The following is a 16384-nucleotide window of genomic DNA, read 5'->3' on the forward strand; positions in this document are numbered from 1 at the left end:
CCGGATCGAATAAGGGCACATAAACTTATTTTGCCAAAAGTGGGAAGCCCCTGGAGGCTTAAAAAAATTTTCGAATATTTATTTTTGAAGAATATATCTGGGTGTAGAATTTCAGTGCGCATCTTTTTCCCGACAGGCAAAAAGTTGTAGCTTTTCAGTTTTCTAATTAATGCCAAAAAACTAGCTTTTTTATACAAATGAATTTTAATTCCTTTTTGAATTCAACTCGAGCTCAGTCAGCCAGTTTTTAGGATATTTGAATAAAATTTACAGGGACTGTAACTCGCAATATGATTCGACTGATAGAGCAAAAGTAATTTAAAAATTTATTTCAAATAAATTATTTTAAATTTTTCTCTGATGCGTGGCGCTTATCGGATTTCTCCAACTTCCAGCGTTTCATTTATTGAGCGAATTTTTAACAACGAAAAACTTCCAGCGAAAAAGTTGTTAACAATGGTAAAAAGAAGTTTTCTGAAAAATTGTTGCCTTATTGAATTAATATTTACGAAATTATCAGCGTCTCAATTCGACAGCGGCTAGGTGATTCGCGCGCGGGCTGTGACGAGAGTTTCAAATCCGATTCATAGTAAAGTTCCTCGGTGCTAAAAATAAAAACTAATCAAGTAATCAGTTTTTATCAATGTATTATGCATAAATAAATAATAGTGAATAATGTAAAATAATTTAGTCATTTAATATTGTGTACAACAGAATGTTTTTATGTTTTAAACAAACTGTACAAAAGTAAAACCAAACATAAACATTCAATACTTGAGAGTCAGTGAATTCTCAATTCCGCGAGTTTTTCAATGCTTCAAATTCGTGGAATTAAAAAAAAGAAAAGATCGAGAAAGTACATTTTGTTTTTATTTCTGTTGTACTAGAGCTTTAGTATTTCTTGGCATAATATTAATATTTCACAACAGCCCGCACGCGAGTCGCCTAGCCGCTATCGAATTCAGGCGTTAATAATTTCTTCAATATTAATTTGATTGGTCTAAAATTTGTCAGAAATCTTGTTTGCACTGCTGTAAATAACTTTCTCGCTGGAAGTTTATTGTTGCTCAAAATTCGCTCGATAAACGAAACGCTGAAAGATATAAAAGTCCGATAAGCGCCACGCGTCAGAAAAAAATTTACAACAATTTTTTTAAAATAAATTTTTTAGTTACTTTTGGTCTATCAGTCGAAAGACATTTCGAATTAAGTTCCCTGCAAAGTTTATCATAATATCCTAAAAACTGATTGACTGAGCTCGAGATGAAGTGAAAAATGAATTAAAATTATTTTTTTCAAAAAAGCCAGTTTTTTGGCTTTAATAAGAAAACTAAGAACGCTTAAAATTCCTGCCTAGGAACAAATATGCATAATAAAATTCTACGTGTAGATGTATTCTTTAAAAATTAACATTCCAAAATGTTTTTTAAAGCTTTCAGGAGCTCGGCTGCTCAATTGTCACAAACGTCACAATTATGAAGAATTGAGAAAAACATGGTTCCAAGTCCAGTTTTCGAAACATTCTTTAAGCAATATATTTTTAAACAAAATAGGTACATTTTCAAAAAAACAATTAATTTTTACCATAATAGTTGAATTTTTAACCAAATAGTTAGAATTTAAACCTACAAAGATGCATTTAAAAAAAGTCCAATTTTTGATCGAAATAAAATGAAAGTCAAAAAAAATAGTCGCATTTTTATCCAAGTAGACGGAATTTCCAGCCAAAAATCATAGCTTTTTAAATATACAGTTGAATTATTAATAAAATACTTAATTTTCAACTAAGAATGATGAATTTTCAACCATGCAAGACAAATTTTTAACAAAAAGTTTTAATTGGGACCAAAAAATATGTCATTGATTAAATAGCTAAATTTCCGCAAAAAAATGTAAGCAAACTTTTCAAAAACTGCTGGATTTGTCAAACTTATAATTAAAGTTTGAACCTAAAAAAATAAGTTCTTAAAAAATATTCAAATTTTCAAATAAAATATCTTGAAATTCATTCAAAAACGGTCTCATTTTTATTAAAGTAATTGAATTTTCCAGTCGATAATCATAATTTTTTAAAAAGATATTTGAATTATTTACAAAGTATTTATCTTTCAACAACATGATTAAAATATTCTAAAAGTGCTTAAATTTTCAATTAAATAAATAAATAATATAAAAATAAATAAAATGGTTGCCAAAAACATAATTTTTTCAAAGACTGTTGAATTATCAACAAAATATTTAATTTTCGACTGAGAAAAATGAATTTTCAACCCTGTAAAACAAATTTTCAACGGAAAAGTTTTATTTAGGACTAGAAAATTTATAATTGATCGAATAGCTTAATTTCCACACAAAAATGTAAGCAAACTTTTCAAAAACTGCTTGATTCTTTTATCTTAGAATTGAATTTTGAACCTAAAAAAATTAATTTTCAAAAATTGGCCATATTTTGAAATAACTTGAAATTCACTCAAAAACAGTCTCATTTTTTTGAAGTAATTGAAATTTCTAGCCAAAAATTAAAATTAAAAAAACATTTGAATTATTATAAAAATCTGTAATTTCCAGCAACATACTTTAAATTTTCTAAAACTGCCTAAATTTTCAACCAAATAGATGAATAATGTAAAAATTAATAAAATGGCGGCCAAAATACAATTTTTTTAAAGATAGTTGCATTATGAAGAAAATATTACACTTTTAACTGAAAAGGATGAATTTTTAACTAAGAAAGATCAATGTTCTATCCGTAAGGACGGATATTCAGCAAAAAGGTTTTGTTTTGGGACCAAAAAATATAGTATTGATAAAATAACTTAACTCCCAACAAAATAATTAAAATTTTTTAGAATTGCTTGAACTTTTAACTAAATAGTTAAAGTTTTAACATACAATTATGCATTTGGAAAAAATTTTCAAATTTTTAAACAAAATATATTTAAATTCAATAAAAAACAAACACATTTTTATTTCTGAAAAAAAGTTGAATTTCTACCAAATAGTTAATTTTTCAGATAAATATTTTAACTTTTTAAAAAACAGTTGATCTGCTAAACAAACAGTTTAATTGTCTAACAAATTGTTCAAGTAAACACCGACTACTTGGACTTTTAACTAAAATTTGGAATGCTTAACAACTACAAAAATGAAAAATTACGAATTTGCAAGAAAATAGTTGAATCTTTAACAAAACAAGGAATTATTTTCAACCTAAAAATTGCATTTCACATAAAAAAGAATGAATTTCAAATCAATATGATTGATTTTCAACATAATAGTTCAATTGTTAATTAAAACAGATTAACTTTTACTATGGAAGTTATCTTTTTAATCAAAAATGATAAAATTTCAACAAGGAAGAATAATTTTTAACAAAAAAGTCAAATATTTATTTGAATCGTTGCAATTTTAACTTTGAAAGACTAATTTTTATTTAAAAATAACATTTCTATATGAAAATTAAATATTTAGATTTTTAGTCTGAAACCTAAATCTGCACTGAAAATCAGGTGAATTTTTAACGAAAACTGACATTTTTAATCAAGAAATAGGAACCCCCTGCCCCGAACAATCTACATGCCCCTCACTTCTCATACTTTCTCCCCCTTACTTTCCTTAGTTCTCATTTTTCTACTTCCTTAACCCCTCAAGTCCCAAAATTCCAATCCCATTACTTCCCTCACTTCTCTATCCTCTAGTCTCCCTAATTCCACTTCCATACTTCTCCTTCTTCTCCTCCCTTTCTTTTCCTTACTTATACCTCTACTAGTATCCCTCTCCCTGAATCTTCTATTTTTATTTGAAACGCATCCTATTTTTTCACTAGCTCACCTCATTCATTTCTCTTACGTTTCCCTCCTCTACATCGCAACCCCTTCTCTATTCTTTAATTCCCTCACTTCACCTACTTTCTATTTCCTGACGTTCGTTCCTTTCCTTTCTCTGATCCTCCTTTCTCTACTTAACTTTCCCCCTCAAACCCTACTTACACTTCCTTCTTCTATTTCTAAAACCGTCAGATACGTCAACCCTAATTCTATTTCCATTTCTTCTCCCTCACTTTCTTCTTTTACTTCTCCCACATCCACTTTTCCTCTTCTCAATTCCCCTACTATCATTTAGTACATATTCCACCACTTTACTTCGTCGCCCCTTTCACTTCTCTTACTTCTCCCTCTTCTGCCTCCTCTACATACTAACCCCTTTAATTCTTCACATCCCTCACTCCACTTACTTTTTACTTTCTCAAATTTCTCACTTCTCCTTTCTCTGCTTCCCCACCCTTCACATCCTTCACTCACATTTACTTTTTCTACTTCCTTACCCCTGCATTCTCACACTTACATTCCCACAACTTTCCTTATACCTCTATCCTATACTTCCCCTAATTCCACGTTCATACAGCTCCTACTTCTATTTCCTTTCTTTCCCTTACTGATCTCTTATGTAGTTTTCCTCTCCTTAATTCCTCTACTTTTATGCGCCACGCATCACATCCTTTTACTTTCTCACCTCCTTCACTTATCTTACTTCTCTCTCATCTGTCTCCCAATCCCTCACATTCTTCACATCCCTCACTTCTCCTACTTTATATTTTCTTACGTTCCTTACTTTTCTTTCTCTGCTTCTTCTTTCTCTATTTCTCTTCCCCCTCGTCCCCTACTTACTCCATTTTTTTACTTCCCAAAGACTCACATCCGTCCCTTCTATTTCCATGATCATTTCTTTTCCTTCCCTCCCTTGCCTTACTTCTCCCGCATCTACTTTCCCTATCCTCAATTCCGCTACTTTCATTTCTTCTGCATTCCACCACCTTACTTCCTCGCCCTTTTCACATGTCTTACTTCTCCCTACTCTACCTCCTCTACATCACAACTCCTCAAATTCTTCACATACCTTACACCTCTTACTTTTAACTCCTTAAATTCTCTTATTTCTCTTTTCTCTACTTCCCCACCCTTCACATTCTACACTTACACTCACTTTTCCTACTTCTCAGCCCCCACCTTCCTACAGTTCCAATCCCACCACTTTCCTTATTCCTCAATCTTCTACTTTTCCTAATTCCACTCCCTTACTTCTGCTACTTTCTATTTCTTCACGTTTCTTATTTTACTTTCTCTACTTTCCTTCCCCTCTTATTCCCTACTTACACTCCTTTTTCCTACTACCCAAACCCTCAATCCGACACCCCTAATTCCATTCCCATTTATTCTCATTCCTTCTCTTACTGTTGCCGCATCTACTTTTCCTTTCCTTAATTCACCTGCTTTCATTTCCCATGCATTTCATCACTTTACTTGATCGTCACTTTCACTTCTCTTACTTCTTCTTCATTTACATTCCAACCTCTCCAATACTTCACATCCCTCACTCCTCTTACTTTTTAATCTCTCAATTTTCTTACTTCTCCATTCTCTATTTCACCACCCTTGACGTCCTTCACTAATACTCATTTCTTTGAATTCCCAACCCCTACATTCTCACACTTTTAATACCATCACTTGCCTTATTCCCCCATCCTCCACTTCACCTGATTCCGCTCTTATACTTTTCCTACTTTCCCTGCCCTCTATATAAAGTTTTCTTTTCAACCTTTAATATTTTTATCTGACTAGGTAATTAAACAAATGCGAAAGCCGCAGGGAATAAGGAAAAAACATCTACCTTTATGATACATACATGAATTTTAATACACCTCCAAAAACACAAAATCTCCGTGTTTCCATACATTTGTATGGAAATATACAGGGGTCTGCCAAGACCACATGTGTCAAACAGCAGGTTATCGGAACATGTGCCAAACGGAGGGTTAAGGGTTTGTTAGAAAACTTTCCCCCTTCTATTGCGTAATTTCCTAACAGATTGCGTCACTAGCATAGAGAATTACGTAACTAAATAAATGGTTCCAAGGCCATTTCACGAAACATTTGTACTGAAATATTTTATATTGATTTTATTCCTCGTAGGTTTTTTCCTCGAAATAGTCGAGATGACTCTCAAATTCTATATATTTTGTATTCAGCCAATAGTGTGCTATCTGAAAATGTTGCCAACAGAGAGAGTATTTCTGATACTTTCAACGATCATTCGGGAATACGTGAAGTAGAAATACGATCTACTTTGTGATTTTCCATCAAACAGAAATACGCATACAAATTGTACCAACGACAAAATACAACGCCTATTTTATCAGCCATTTTCTATGTGAAACAATTTTTTTTGCTAAAAAAAATGTACGTTTCGCATTATGCAAACCTCTGGAATTGCTATTTCTTTTAGGATACAAATTTTAATTTTGGATATACAGTTTAACATAAATTACGTAGAAATGTCTTTCCTAAAGAAAATATTGATTTCATGTAGAAACCATCGTTCCTTGTTTACGATTCGATCCGAAGACAGGTACAACGTGGCACTGTGGGCGGATGTTTTTCCACTCACGGACCATCACAGAAGTATAAAAGCATATATCAAAACACGTTTTCGTTTATAAGAGTAATCATGCTTCTTTGCATTCTTTTACGTGTCTCGCGTATGTCGATATTTGTAATATTTCACTCATGGAGAGGGAAGTTCATTTCCATAAGGGAAACAGGAAAAAAGGTAATAGAACTTCAACGTGGATAGGGATCTCGAATGAGAATCATCCTTGCTGAAGATTCTTTGATACGATTTACACATTTTTCCTTTCAAAAAATTCTAGAGCCTTCAAATTTTTTCCGCATTTCTATTTTTAGGAAAAAATGAACTCGTTTCGTAGCCAGGAAAATTAAAAATATAAATATAAATAGCAGAGCTTAGTATAAATTTAGTCTCTCAAATCTCCGCTACCCGTACGTTACCTCCTCTACTCTCTTCTTTTAGCCTGCTTCTCAACCATAGCACCCTCCTCTCTCTTACTCTCGACGATTATCACTTTCCCTTAATTTCCACCCCTTTCCCTCCATCCCTCTTCTAAACGTCCACTCTGCTCACATCCCTTATTTCTTACTCTTACATTCCAACAATTCTCTTTTATAAGTTTCCTTTACTTCCTATCCCCACTTTCCCAAATCTTCAACTTATTTCTTCTATTAGTCTATTAGTCTTTCTATTTCCCGTCCTTACACTTTCCCCTAATTATTTTTCCCCTGCTCAGCTTTCCCTATTTAAATTTTTCTCGTAATCGCTAGGTCCCCTCTTATCACTTTTCTTGCATGAACTATATACTCTTTTCTCCTCACTTGCCCTGGTTGCTGTACAAACCTTCTTATCACCTCGAGAACTTCTCTTCATTCTTCTGCCCCTAATTTCCCACTATTCTCACTGTCACTACTTTTCCTCTTGTTTTCCCCGCTCGTCTTTCTCCCTCATCTATCTGTACTTTCCTTAATCCTCTTTTTTACTCACTTTATTTGTCTTCTGATTTGCTCACTCTATTATTACTATTACTTTACTTAATCTATTCTCACTGATAATTTACTCACTCTAATTTCTCTTTACCCTCTATTCTCCCTCCTACTAATTTTCCTCCTGTAATTCTCCTCTCGAACTTTCTCCCTCATCTACCTTCACTCTCCTTAATTCTCTTCTTCACTCACTTTTACTTTCAAATTATCCCTTCCATCACTTTTTCTCGCTCTCTACCCCCTGTTTCTCCACTCCCTATACCCTCGCTTCCCATCACGTCCTATACCTCAATCCCCATACTTCCCCTCCATACATTATCCATACTTCCTTTAAATATCCTTTTCCACTTTTCTCCCTCTCACATCCTTTACATCCCCTTTCATCAATTTCCCTGGTATTTCTCCTAACAGTTCGCGTACTTGCCCAATATACCGTTCCCTCACCGGATTCTACTGCCCTACATGCAATACTTTTTCTCATTCCCCCTACCCTGACATACCTCACATCTATCCTCACTTTACCCACTACCTCTTCCTTAATTCTCTCCCCCTACTTTCCCAATATACTCTTCCATTACCTCGCATACTTCCTCTATCTTTCTACCCCTCACTTCGCCTTCTTTCTATCCGCACACTTTTTCTACTGACCCCAAATCTCATTATCTACTTCCCTTCTCCTCACGTCCTCTAAGTCCCTCTATTCGGTTTTCCTATTTTCCCTCCCCTCACTTACCATACTTGCTTTATATGTGTACTCTACTTTCACTAGTCCCTAATTCCTTACATTTCCTACTTCATCTCATTTTCCCTCAACTCACATCTCTTGCAAAACCTATCCTCACTGCCACTATTTTTTCCTTCATACTTCCCCTCCATTTTTTTCTTCTAAAACTGCTTCTTATTAATTTGAAAATTCCACTTAATGACAAAAAACTTTAAAATGTTAATAATAATTTGGATATCTAATATGATATAATTATTATTATTTAGGTAATTTGAAGGAATCTGTATTATCATCAGAACTAGTTCTTTCTAATCAGTGTAGATGTGATTCCACAATTTGTGAAATCAGAAATCAAAACTATCGATATAGTTAAATCTTCAAATGAAAAAAAATACTTAGCGTCATTTTTGAAGAAAATTCTTTTTATCTCTCAAATAGCTTAATTGAAAAAGCACTCGACCGACCATCAAAAGTTCTTTCGTTCGAATCCCATTGAAGCGATTTGAGTAGACCTTTTTTCAGAAAAATTTAATTTTAAGAACTTATCCATTTATTTTCCATCTTTTCAAAAATGGCGTTATCTTTTTTTTTAAATTGAAGTGTTGACTTGATTGATAGATTTGTTTTCTGATTTTACAGATTGTAGAACGACATCTACAATAATCAATAGTAACCAGTGCTGATGATAATACAGATTTCTTTAAATTATTCTGATCATGAATGTAACACCTGGCTTAAGATAACGTATATTTTTGAAAAAAAAATTTTTCTCGATCTTTTTAATAGCTTAATTAGAAAAGCACCCATCCAGCAATCGTAAGTTCTGTGGTTCAATTCCCCGAGAAGGGAGTTGAGTGAATCTTTTTTTGTAAAAATATAGTTTTAATAATCCTGTAATCATAATTTTCATAATTTTTAAATGAATATTAAAAAAATGTACATTAGATAGCCAATATCCGTGAATTTTACTGATATCTTAAAGATCTTTTCAAATTTTAATGATATCTCTAAAAAAGCTTTAAGATCTCTTGAAACCGATTAAAATTTGTAGTACCTTAACAATAAAACAAATTCAATTTAATTCTTAAAGTTCTGTATAGATCATTTGGAATCTATTGAATCTTTAAAAAACTTTAAATCTTCAAACTTTTATCAAACCTTCGTAATTCCCCCATGTTTATTGAAATTGATCCAATTCATGCAAAAGCCCTTTGAATAAAATTTAATTTATTTCCCAGCGTACTCCGGAAATTATTTGAATTCGCTAGAATCTTTTGGAAACTTTTGAAATTGTAAAAATCCATTAAAATGTTTAAAATCAAAAAATCAAAATCAATTAAAATCTTTATTAAAATCCCTTAAAAATCGTGAAATTTAAAATAAATTTATTTTTATTTTTTAAGTTCTCCATAATTCCGTAGAAATCCTTTGGTCAAATCTCTTTAAATCTTTTAAATCTTTCAAAATCTTTTAATTCCTTAGAAACTGAATAAACTCCTTTAAAGTTTCTGAAGTTCCTTAAAATACCTTAGAATCTCTTTAAATTCTTTGGAAATTTTTACAATAACTTAAAATATATAAACCCTTATGATTTTGTTTACTTTCTTTGTATCACTTGAAAATATTGCAATATTTAGAAATCCCGTGAACCGAAATTTAAATCATTCTCTGAGCTTCTCTAAAAATATCTTAATTTCCTTGAAACCATTAGAAATCGTTAAAACTCATTAAAATAATTGGGAATCATTTTCAATTTCTTTATTATAAATTAAATTTCAATTATTCATTAAATTTCTCTACAAAAAACAGTTTGAATTTCAATAGATTTCTGAAATTTCTTGAAGACCTTAAAATCTTTGAAATTGCTAGAAATTTAAAAAAAAAATTAATGAAGTTCTCTAATTATCCCTTAATATCTATAGAAATCTTCAAAAAACCCAATCTCTTGAATTTTGTAAATCTCTTGAAATTCTTTGCAATCTCTTACAATAACCTAATATATTTAAACACATTTGATTTTGTTTAATTCATTTATGTTCTTTAAATTTACTGAAATATTTATAAATCCCTTAAAGAAAGTTGATTTTTTCCCATTGATTTCTGTACAGATCCTTTAAAATCCGTTGAAATCTTTGCGATTCGTAAAAATCCTTCAAAAACTGAGAAATCATTTATAATTTTTTTAACAATTAAATTTAAATTATGAATTAATTTGCTTTGCAAAAAGCTGTTCAAATCCCTTGAAATCCCTGGAAATCTTTCAAGATTTAATAAAATTCTTGGAGGTTTAAAAAAATCCTTCAACTTTTGTAAAATTCTTCAAAATATTTTAAAATCTCTTGAATTCTTTGCAATCGGTAGGTATTCCTTGAAATTGCATTCTCTAGAATTTATTCATCCAGAAATCTTCAAAAATTTTTGAAAACCCAAAAATGTTTTTCAACATTCCTTAAAATCTTTGAAATGTCTCAAAATTCTTTCAAAAGCCTTAAAATATTTAAACTTTTGTTGAATCCTGTGAAATATTTTTAACTAATTTAAAATCCTGAGTCACGAAAATAAAAATATTAATCATTTGTTTGTGATTTCTCTGGTTACTTATCACCACTGAAAAAGACTAATAAATTTTAACGTGGATAATGCTTCCATAAAAATTAAATTATAAAAACTTTACTGTGAAATAATTCCAAACAGAAAATGTTTAAATTGCGGTAAATTCTGTTCTTTCAAATTTTTTTTGTTATTAAAATGTTCAACTTTAAGTCATTAATGCATGTTTCCTCATGTTGCACGTATAACAGACGCTGAAGTGGATGGAAACTCGACTAACCTTTCAAACTCGACAAGCATATTTTGTACACATTCGAACTAAAGGAGAGTAGGTAGGTCGAAGTGCACTTTTTAACGAGTTTCCGGAAGTTGATTGCATAATCTGTCGACGGAGAGGAATAGTTTAAGGGAGAAAAATTGAGGTTTTTAGTATTTTATCTAAGTTTGCCAAGAAGCTAATCACTTTTCTGATGCTTTAATGAAATTTTAATTGAACCAATAAGTCTAACTTTAATTTTTTCTAATTTTCTAAATTCAAGTTCAACTCCTGGAGAAATTGACTAAACTAATGGTGGCAATTTGAAAGCTGAACAAAATCGAACTCGATGTCCCCTTTTAAAAAATGATCCTTATTTGAAGTACTTATGGCAAATAGAAACTTAGATATTTATTTAGAAAGACAAGTCTTATTTCTCATTTGTGCCTCTAGTCTCACCTTGTCTCGTCTCGCCTTGCCTCGTCTCGCCTCGCCTCGTCTCGTCTCGTCTCGTCTCGAGGCCTCTTGTCTCCTTTGGCCTTGTGATCTATTATCTTCTCTCTCCTTATCCCCACGCCGCCCGTCTCCCCTCACCTAGTCTACTCTATTTTCCTTTTCTATCCACTTTTCTCATTTCACCTAGCCTCTCATTCTCTCTTCTCGTTCTGTCTCCAATCTTCTATACTCTCCTCTCGTCTATTCTCCTATTATCACTTTTCATCTCTCCTTTTCATGCCTACTCTCGCCTCGCCTCGTCTCGTGAACTCTCGTCTCCTCTGCGCTTGTCTCCTCTCCACTATTCCTTTCATGTTTACTTGCCTCTCCTTCCTTCTTCTCTCACCTTTCTTCTTCTCCTTCCGTTTCTTTTTGTTTCCTGTTTTATTTTTCCTTTCGAATGCTTTCGTCCCATCACTTATAGCCTCGTCTCTCCTCCTCTCGTATCTTCTCCTCTTCTCGTAATTCGTCTACTCTCGTATCGCCTTCTCTCATTCCTTTACCTCTTCTTTCATCTATGCTTGTCTCGTCCCCTTTGCTCTTTTCTGGTCTCCTTGTCTCTTGTTTCATCTCCTTTCGCCTAGTCTTCTCTCGACTTGACTCCTCTCGCCTCGTCTTGACTCCTCCCATATCGCGGAATGAAAGGACGGCAAATAAAGCGTCGGATTCCTGACTATAAGGACTTCTGCCCGGGGCTTTTGCACCTGGTTGAAGAAAAGAAACTGTTCAGAAGACAGTGAAAATGGAAAAGAAAAAAAGAGAAGATGGGCTCGTTCGAGGCTCTAACTCATTGTCGCAGAAGCTGCAAAGTCGAGGGGTAACTTCCGCGTTCCTCGTTATGGTAAATGGTCTGTCCTCGAGGCGGACAAACATTTACAAGGATAAGTGCAGTCAGCGTGCTCCTCGAGACATTTTAAGCGCCCTGTGTCCACATGAGTGGTAGCCACTTATGTCCGTTCAGCATCAGACCAAAGCTGCTAGTCAAAGGCGGAAATGAGGAATTTTGGCGAAGAGGAATACCACGTTCATTATATATGAAATGCTTGGAACGACCCTTTGAATTCCTTTAACTAGAATAAAGTTTTAGAGCAGATTCTGAAGGCCGACTAGGGTGGTTCTTATTTACTTTTTTTGGCAATCGTTTTCTGCTATTCGCGACTGTGGTTTCAATCAAGGGGTTAAAAAACCTAATTTAAGAAAAAAATTTAATTTTTAATATTTCCAAAATGGCAGATCCAAAAATTCCGGTCAAAAACTAAATTTTCTACAGCTATGAACTAAGAATAAATAAAGATTGTTAAACAATCTAATACATTATTTTGAAGTAAATAGTGTACAGCAAAATTTAAAACAAAAAACATAATCCAAAATGGTAGCTAATTTAATATTCGAAAAATAGCTCATTTTTACAGTTCGGAATTAAATATTTTCAAGGTTTGCTCTAAAAAAATGTGGTTTTAGATAGCATACGATGACATAAGAATTCATAAAATCCATCATCGCGATTAATTAAAGTTTGCAAAAATATCTTGTTTCTGTAATTTTTAATTGAAATTAAAGAAATTTAAGTGAGAATAGAATCAAGTTTAAAATCCTCTTTAACGTCCAAAAATTAAATTAATGTGCGGAATTCCTGAAAATAAAATCAAGAATCCAACGACAAAATTTGGGCAACTACCATAAAATATTCCTATTGAAATTTTAAAAAGGTACATTTATTTATTTATTCTAGGCTATCAGAAAAAGAGAATCGTGTTTAAGTTGCTGTTCCTGCCTGCTCGAATATTTCCTATCTTTTAATTTTATTTATTTATTGATTTTACCTTGAGAAATGACTATTTTCTACAAATTTTATTATATTAAGATTTAATATTAATAAAAATTAAAAAGACGAAAGAAATAAAAAAGAAAAGAAACGGGATTTGGTTTGCCGTCTCCTGATTTTTCTTCCCTCTTTTTTATTTTTATCCAAAAAATTGTATTTTTTTCTTTTCTTTTCCAGGAAATAATTTTTATCTTCTTTCAAATTTCAATAGGAACATATTATGGCAGTTGTCCAAATTTGGTAATTGAATTCTTGGTTTTATTTTCAGAAAATCTGCACAGTAATTTTTAATTGCATATGTCAAACATAATTATTCATAAAAGTGTGCCTTTATAAAGCATTCGATGATCCTAGAAGTGCAGGGTTTTAAAAATTAAAAAATATTATATTGGAAAATTATAAATAAAGCAATTTTAATTATAGAAACATTTACAACCGATAGTTAAGAGTCTTAATAGTTCAATAATTCGCAAATACTTTTTTTCAATCTCTCAAATTATGAATGCCCTAAGATTACAATTTTTAATTTATAATATTATATTATTATTTTTAATATAAAATTTTTCAAAATTAAAAGAAAAAAGTTAACCTTCCTTTTGTTTTCGAACGGGAAAATCTTTAAAAATTAGTAATTTTATATTTTAGGCGGAATAACTTGAAACTTAAAGAGGTCATCAAATTGAAGTTTCAAAATTTCCAAAATAATTCACAATTTTTTTTACAAAATAGCGAAAAAATTATTATTAAAAACGAATTTTAAACAAATAATTGTCAATTTATAGATGGTGGTTTTTATTTAAAAAGTAGAGAATTGGAAAATTAATTAATTTGCTGACTTGGAAACGGGAAACTTTATTGTTGAAAAATTTTCTAACTTGAAAGGATAACAATTAACAATTAAAAAATTTTTTGACTTGAAAAAGGAAGAGCATGTAACAAAAACAATTTTTTTAGTAGAAGTATGAAAAATTAATTGTAAATAATATTTCAGGTAAAATGAGGTGGCAAAATAAAAGTAAAAAAAGTAAAAAAATCTGAATGTCTCTAAGATAGCGGACAATCGAATTTTTGAAATTCTTTTACTTTCATCCTTTAGTACGAAATCTTCCTATACTTCGCCAGAAGATCACGTTCATCCTAAAGCATAAGTTTCTGACATTAAAATTTTCAAATTTTCCTCCTCTTGGTTCCCTTCATTTCCTCAGGTTCCCTTTTACTCATTCCTTATAATTTCACATACATACTCTCTTCTCATTGCCATCCCTCCCCCTTTTACCTTTCTTTGCTTCTACCTCCCCTTTCTTCGCCTGTTTCTTCACCCCTCACATCTCCTTATTTCTTTTCCCTTCCCCATCTTTTTTTCCATCCTCTAATTTTTCATACCTTCACTTACTTTCTTTCATTCTTTCTCTTAATTTCCCCTCACTTCTCCTATTTCTAAACCCTTATTTACTCTTTTTCCCTTTCTTTATTTTTATTCATTTTCCATACTTTCCCATGCCTCATTTCTACTCTCTTCCCCTTCACCATCATCTCTCAATTTTTTTATTTTGAATTTTTCTGTCCACTGTTTACCTTAGAATAATTTATTAGAAGTTTTTACAATATTTAATCATTATTATTTAATAACTATAGAAAATGAAATTTTTGTCCTAAAGTATTAAACAAAAAGATCAAACGATGAAAAGAATTCCTTAAAGAAACTTTTACCTTGTTTAATAAGGACCATTCGAATGGTGATATTGCATGAAATCGGATAAGATATTTTGATTATTTAATAGCTCATTATTATATTCGAAGAATGATGAATTTTCTTTTGAATGAGAAACATGTTTTTTCCTAATAAAGTTTGAATACGACTCCTGTTCGCGCCATTTTCGCCAAACGCATAGATTGGCTACATCTGTGTGACGTCATTCTTCGCGGGAAAATTCAAATCGATTTTTGGTGCTGAATACAAATCTAGGTTCAAAAACTGACCATCACGTGACGATTTTAAGAAAATAGGGGTCAGAACCCCTGAAAACAGCATTTTCATCAATTTTTGAAAAATTGTTGAACTGAACCATGACGTGCTACAAACTTCGCTAATATCAGAAATTAAAGGCGAGGAAAAAAATTAAAACAGAAAGGATTTTAACATACTTACACCCACGACCATTCATAATAAAATATGCAGTGCTTTTAAAGGTTTTAAGGGTCGCTGATTACGAATATGCAGTTAGGTTTCAAAAATTTTAAATGGCGGATCCAATGTGGCGGACTATTTTTTCTAAATTTGATCGTATTCGCTTGAAATTTGTTACTCAAGTGTTTTAAGGGTCGCTGCTTACGAATATGCAGTTGCATTTAAAAACATCAAAATGACAGATCCAATATAGCAGACGACCTTTTAAAATTCGAACAGATTTAGTGAATTTTGTTACACCCCTAGAAAAAACACACACCCCGCTTTAAGGAGGCATGCAATCAATTTGGAATACGGCTCATTTAAAGGACTTGGTTAAGTCTTTTATTTCTACTATTAATGAAGGTTATAGCAAGTCATAATTCAGCTCTACAATTTTTCAAAAGTGGCTGAAAACGCCGTTTTTAAGGGTAGCAACCCCTATTTTCTCAACAAAGTGACAATTTTTTAAATTTTCTCCTCTACCATTCGCTTAAAAATAATTTATTAGATAGTTTTAGAATGTTTAATCACTGTTAATTAATAAAGCAAAAATTCAATTTTTGATTTAAATCATCAAACCAAAAGATTATGTAATGAAAATAATTCTTTAAAGAAAATGGTACTATGTTAAATAAGGAGCACACCAATTATCCAAGCATCATCGATCGTTCGAAGTCGATGATTTATCAATTTTCTTAAGTGATGGCATGACTTCACTAACTCATGGAGGACATTTAACAACGTTATAACTTCCTGAACTGGGTCAAATTGCTCTTCTAGGTAGATAGATATTCTTGCTCCATACGACATTTTTACCACCTGCAATAAATTACCTAGCTTCAATATTTGAATTGGTAATTACCAGCACAACGGTTCGTCGATATTAGAAAATTCTGATTTTAATTTCATAGCTGTAGCGCAAGTTAAACGATATTTCTTCTTTTTGAAATACTCTACATATACATATGCATGA

General features: G+C 31.7%; 2 protein-coding genes across 2 annotated transcripts in view; one reads left to right on the forward strand and one right to left on the reverse strand.

The window, feature by feature from the left end:
• The window catches only part of LOC117176940 (epithelial discoidin domain-containing receptor 1-like), a 231581-nt gene that overhangs the window by 37856 nt on the left and 177341 nt on the right, over window positions 1–16384 (forward strand). The window lies entirely within an intron of this gene.
• Window positions 11632–16384, reverse strand: part of LOC117176355 (protein MNN4-like) — a 13239-nt gene continuing 8486 nt past the window's right edge. The window contains exons 2-3 of the mRNA XM_033366597.1: window positions 11842–12120; window positions 11632–11795 (exon numbers count right to left, since the gene is read on the reverse strand). Of these exons, the coding sequence (XP_033222488.1) occupies window positions 11632–11795; window positions 11842–12120 (443 nt within the window). The remainder of the gene's footprint in view (window positions 11796–11841; window positions 12121–16384) is intronic.

The sequence above is a fragment of the Belonocnema kinseyi genome, chromosome 7, assembly GCF_010883055.1.
Source record: "Belonocnema kinseyi isolate 2016_QV_RU_SX_M_011 chromosome 7, B_treatae_v1, whole genome shotgun sequence".
Classification (NCBI taxonomy): domain Eukaryota; kingdom Metazoa; phylum Arthropoda; class Insecta; order Hymenoptera; family Cynipidae; genus Belonocnema; species Belonocnema kinseyi.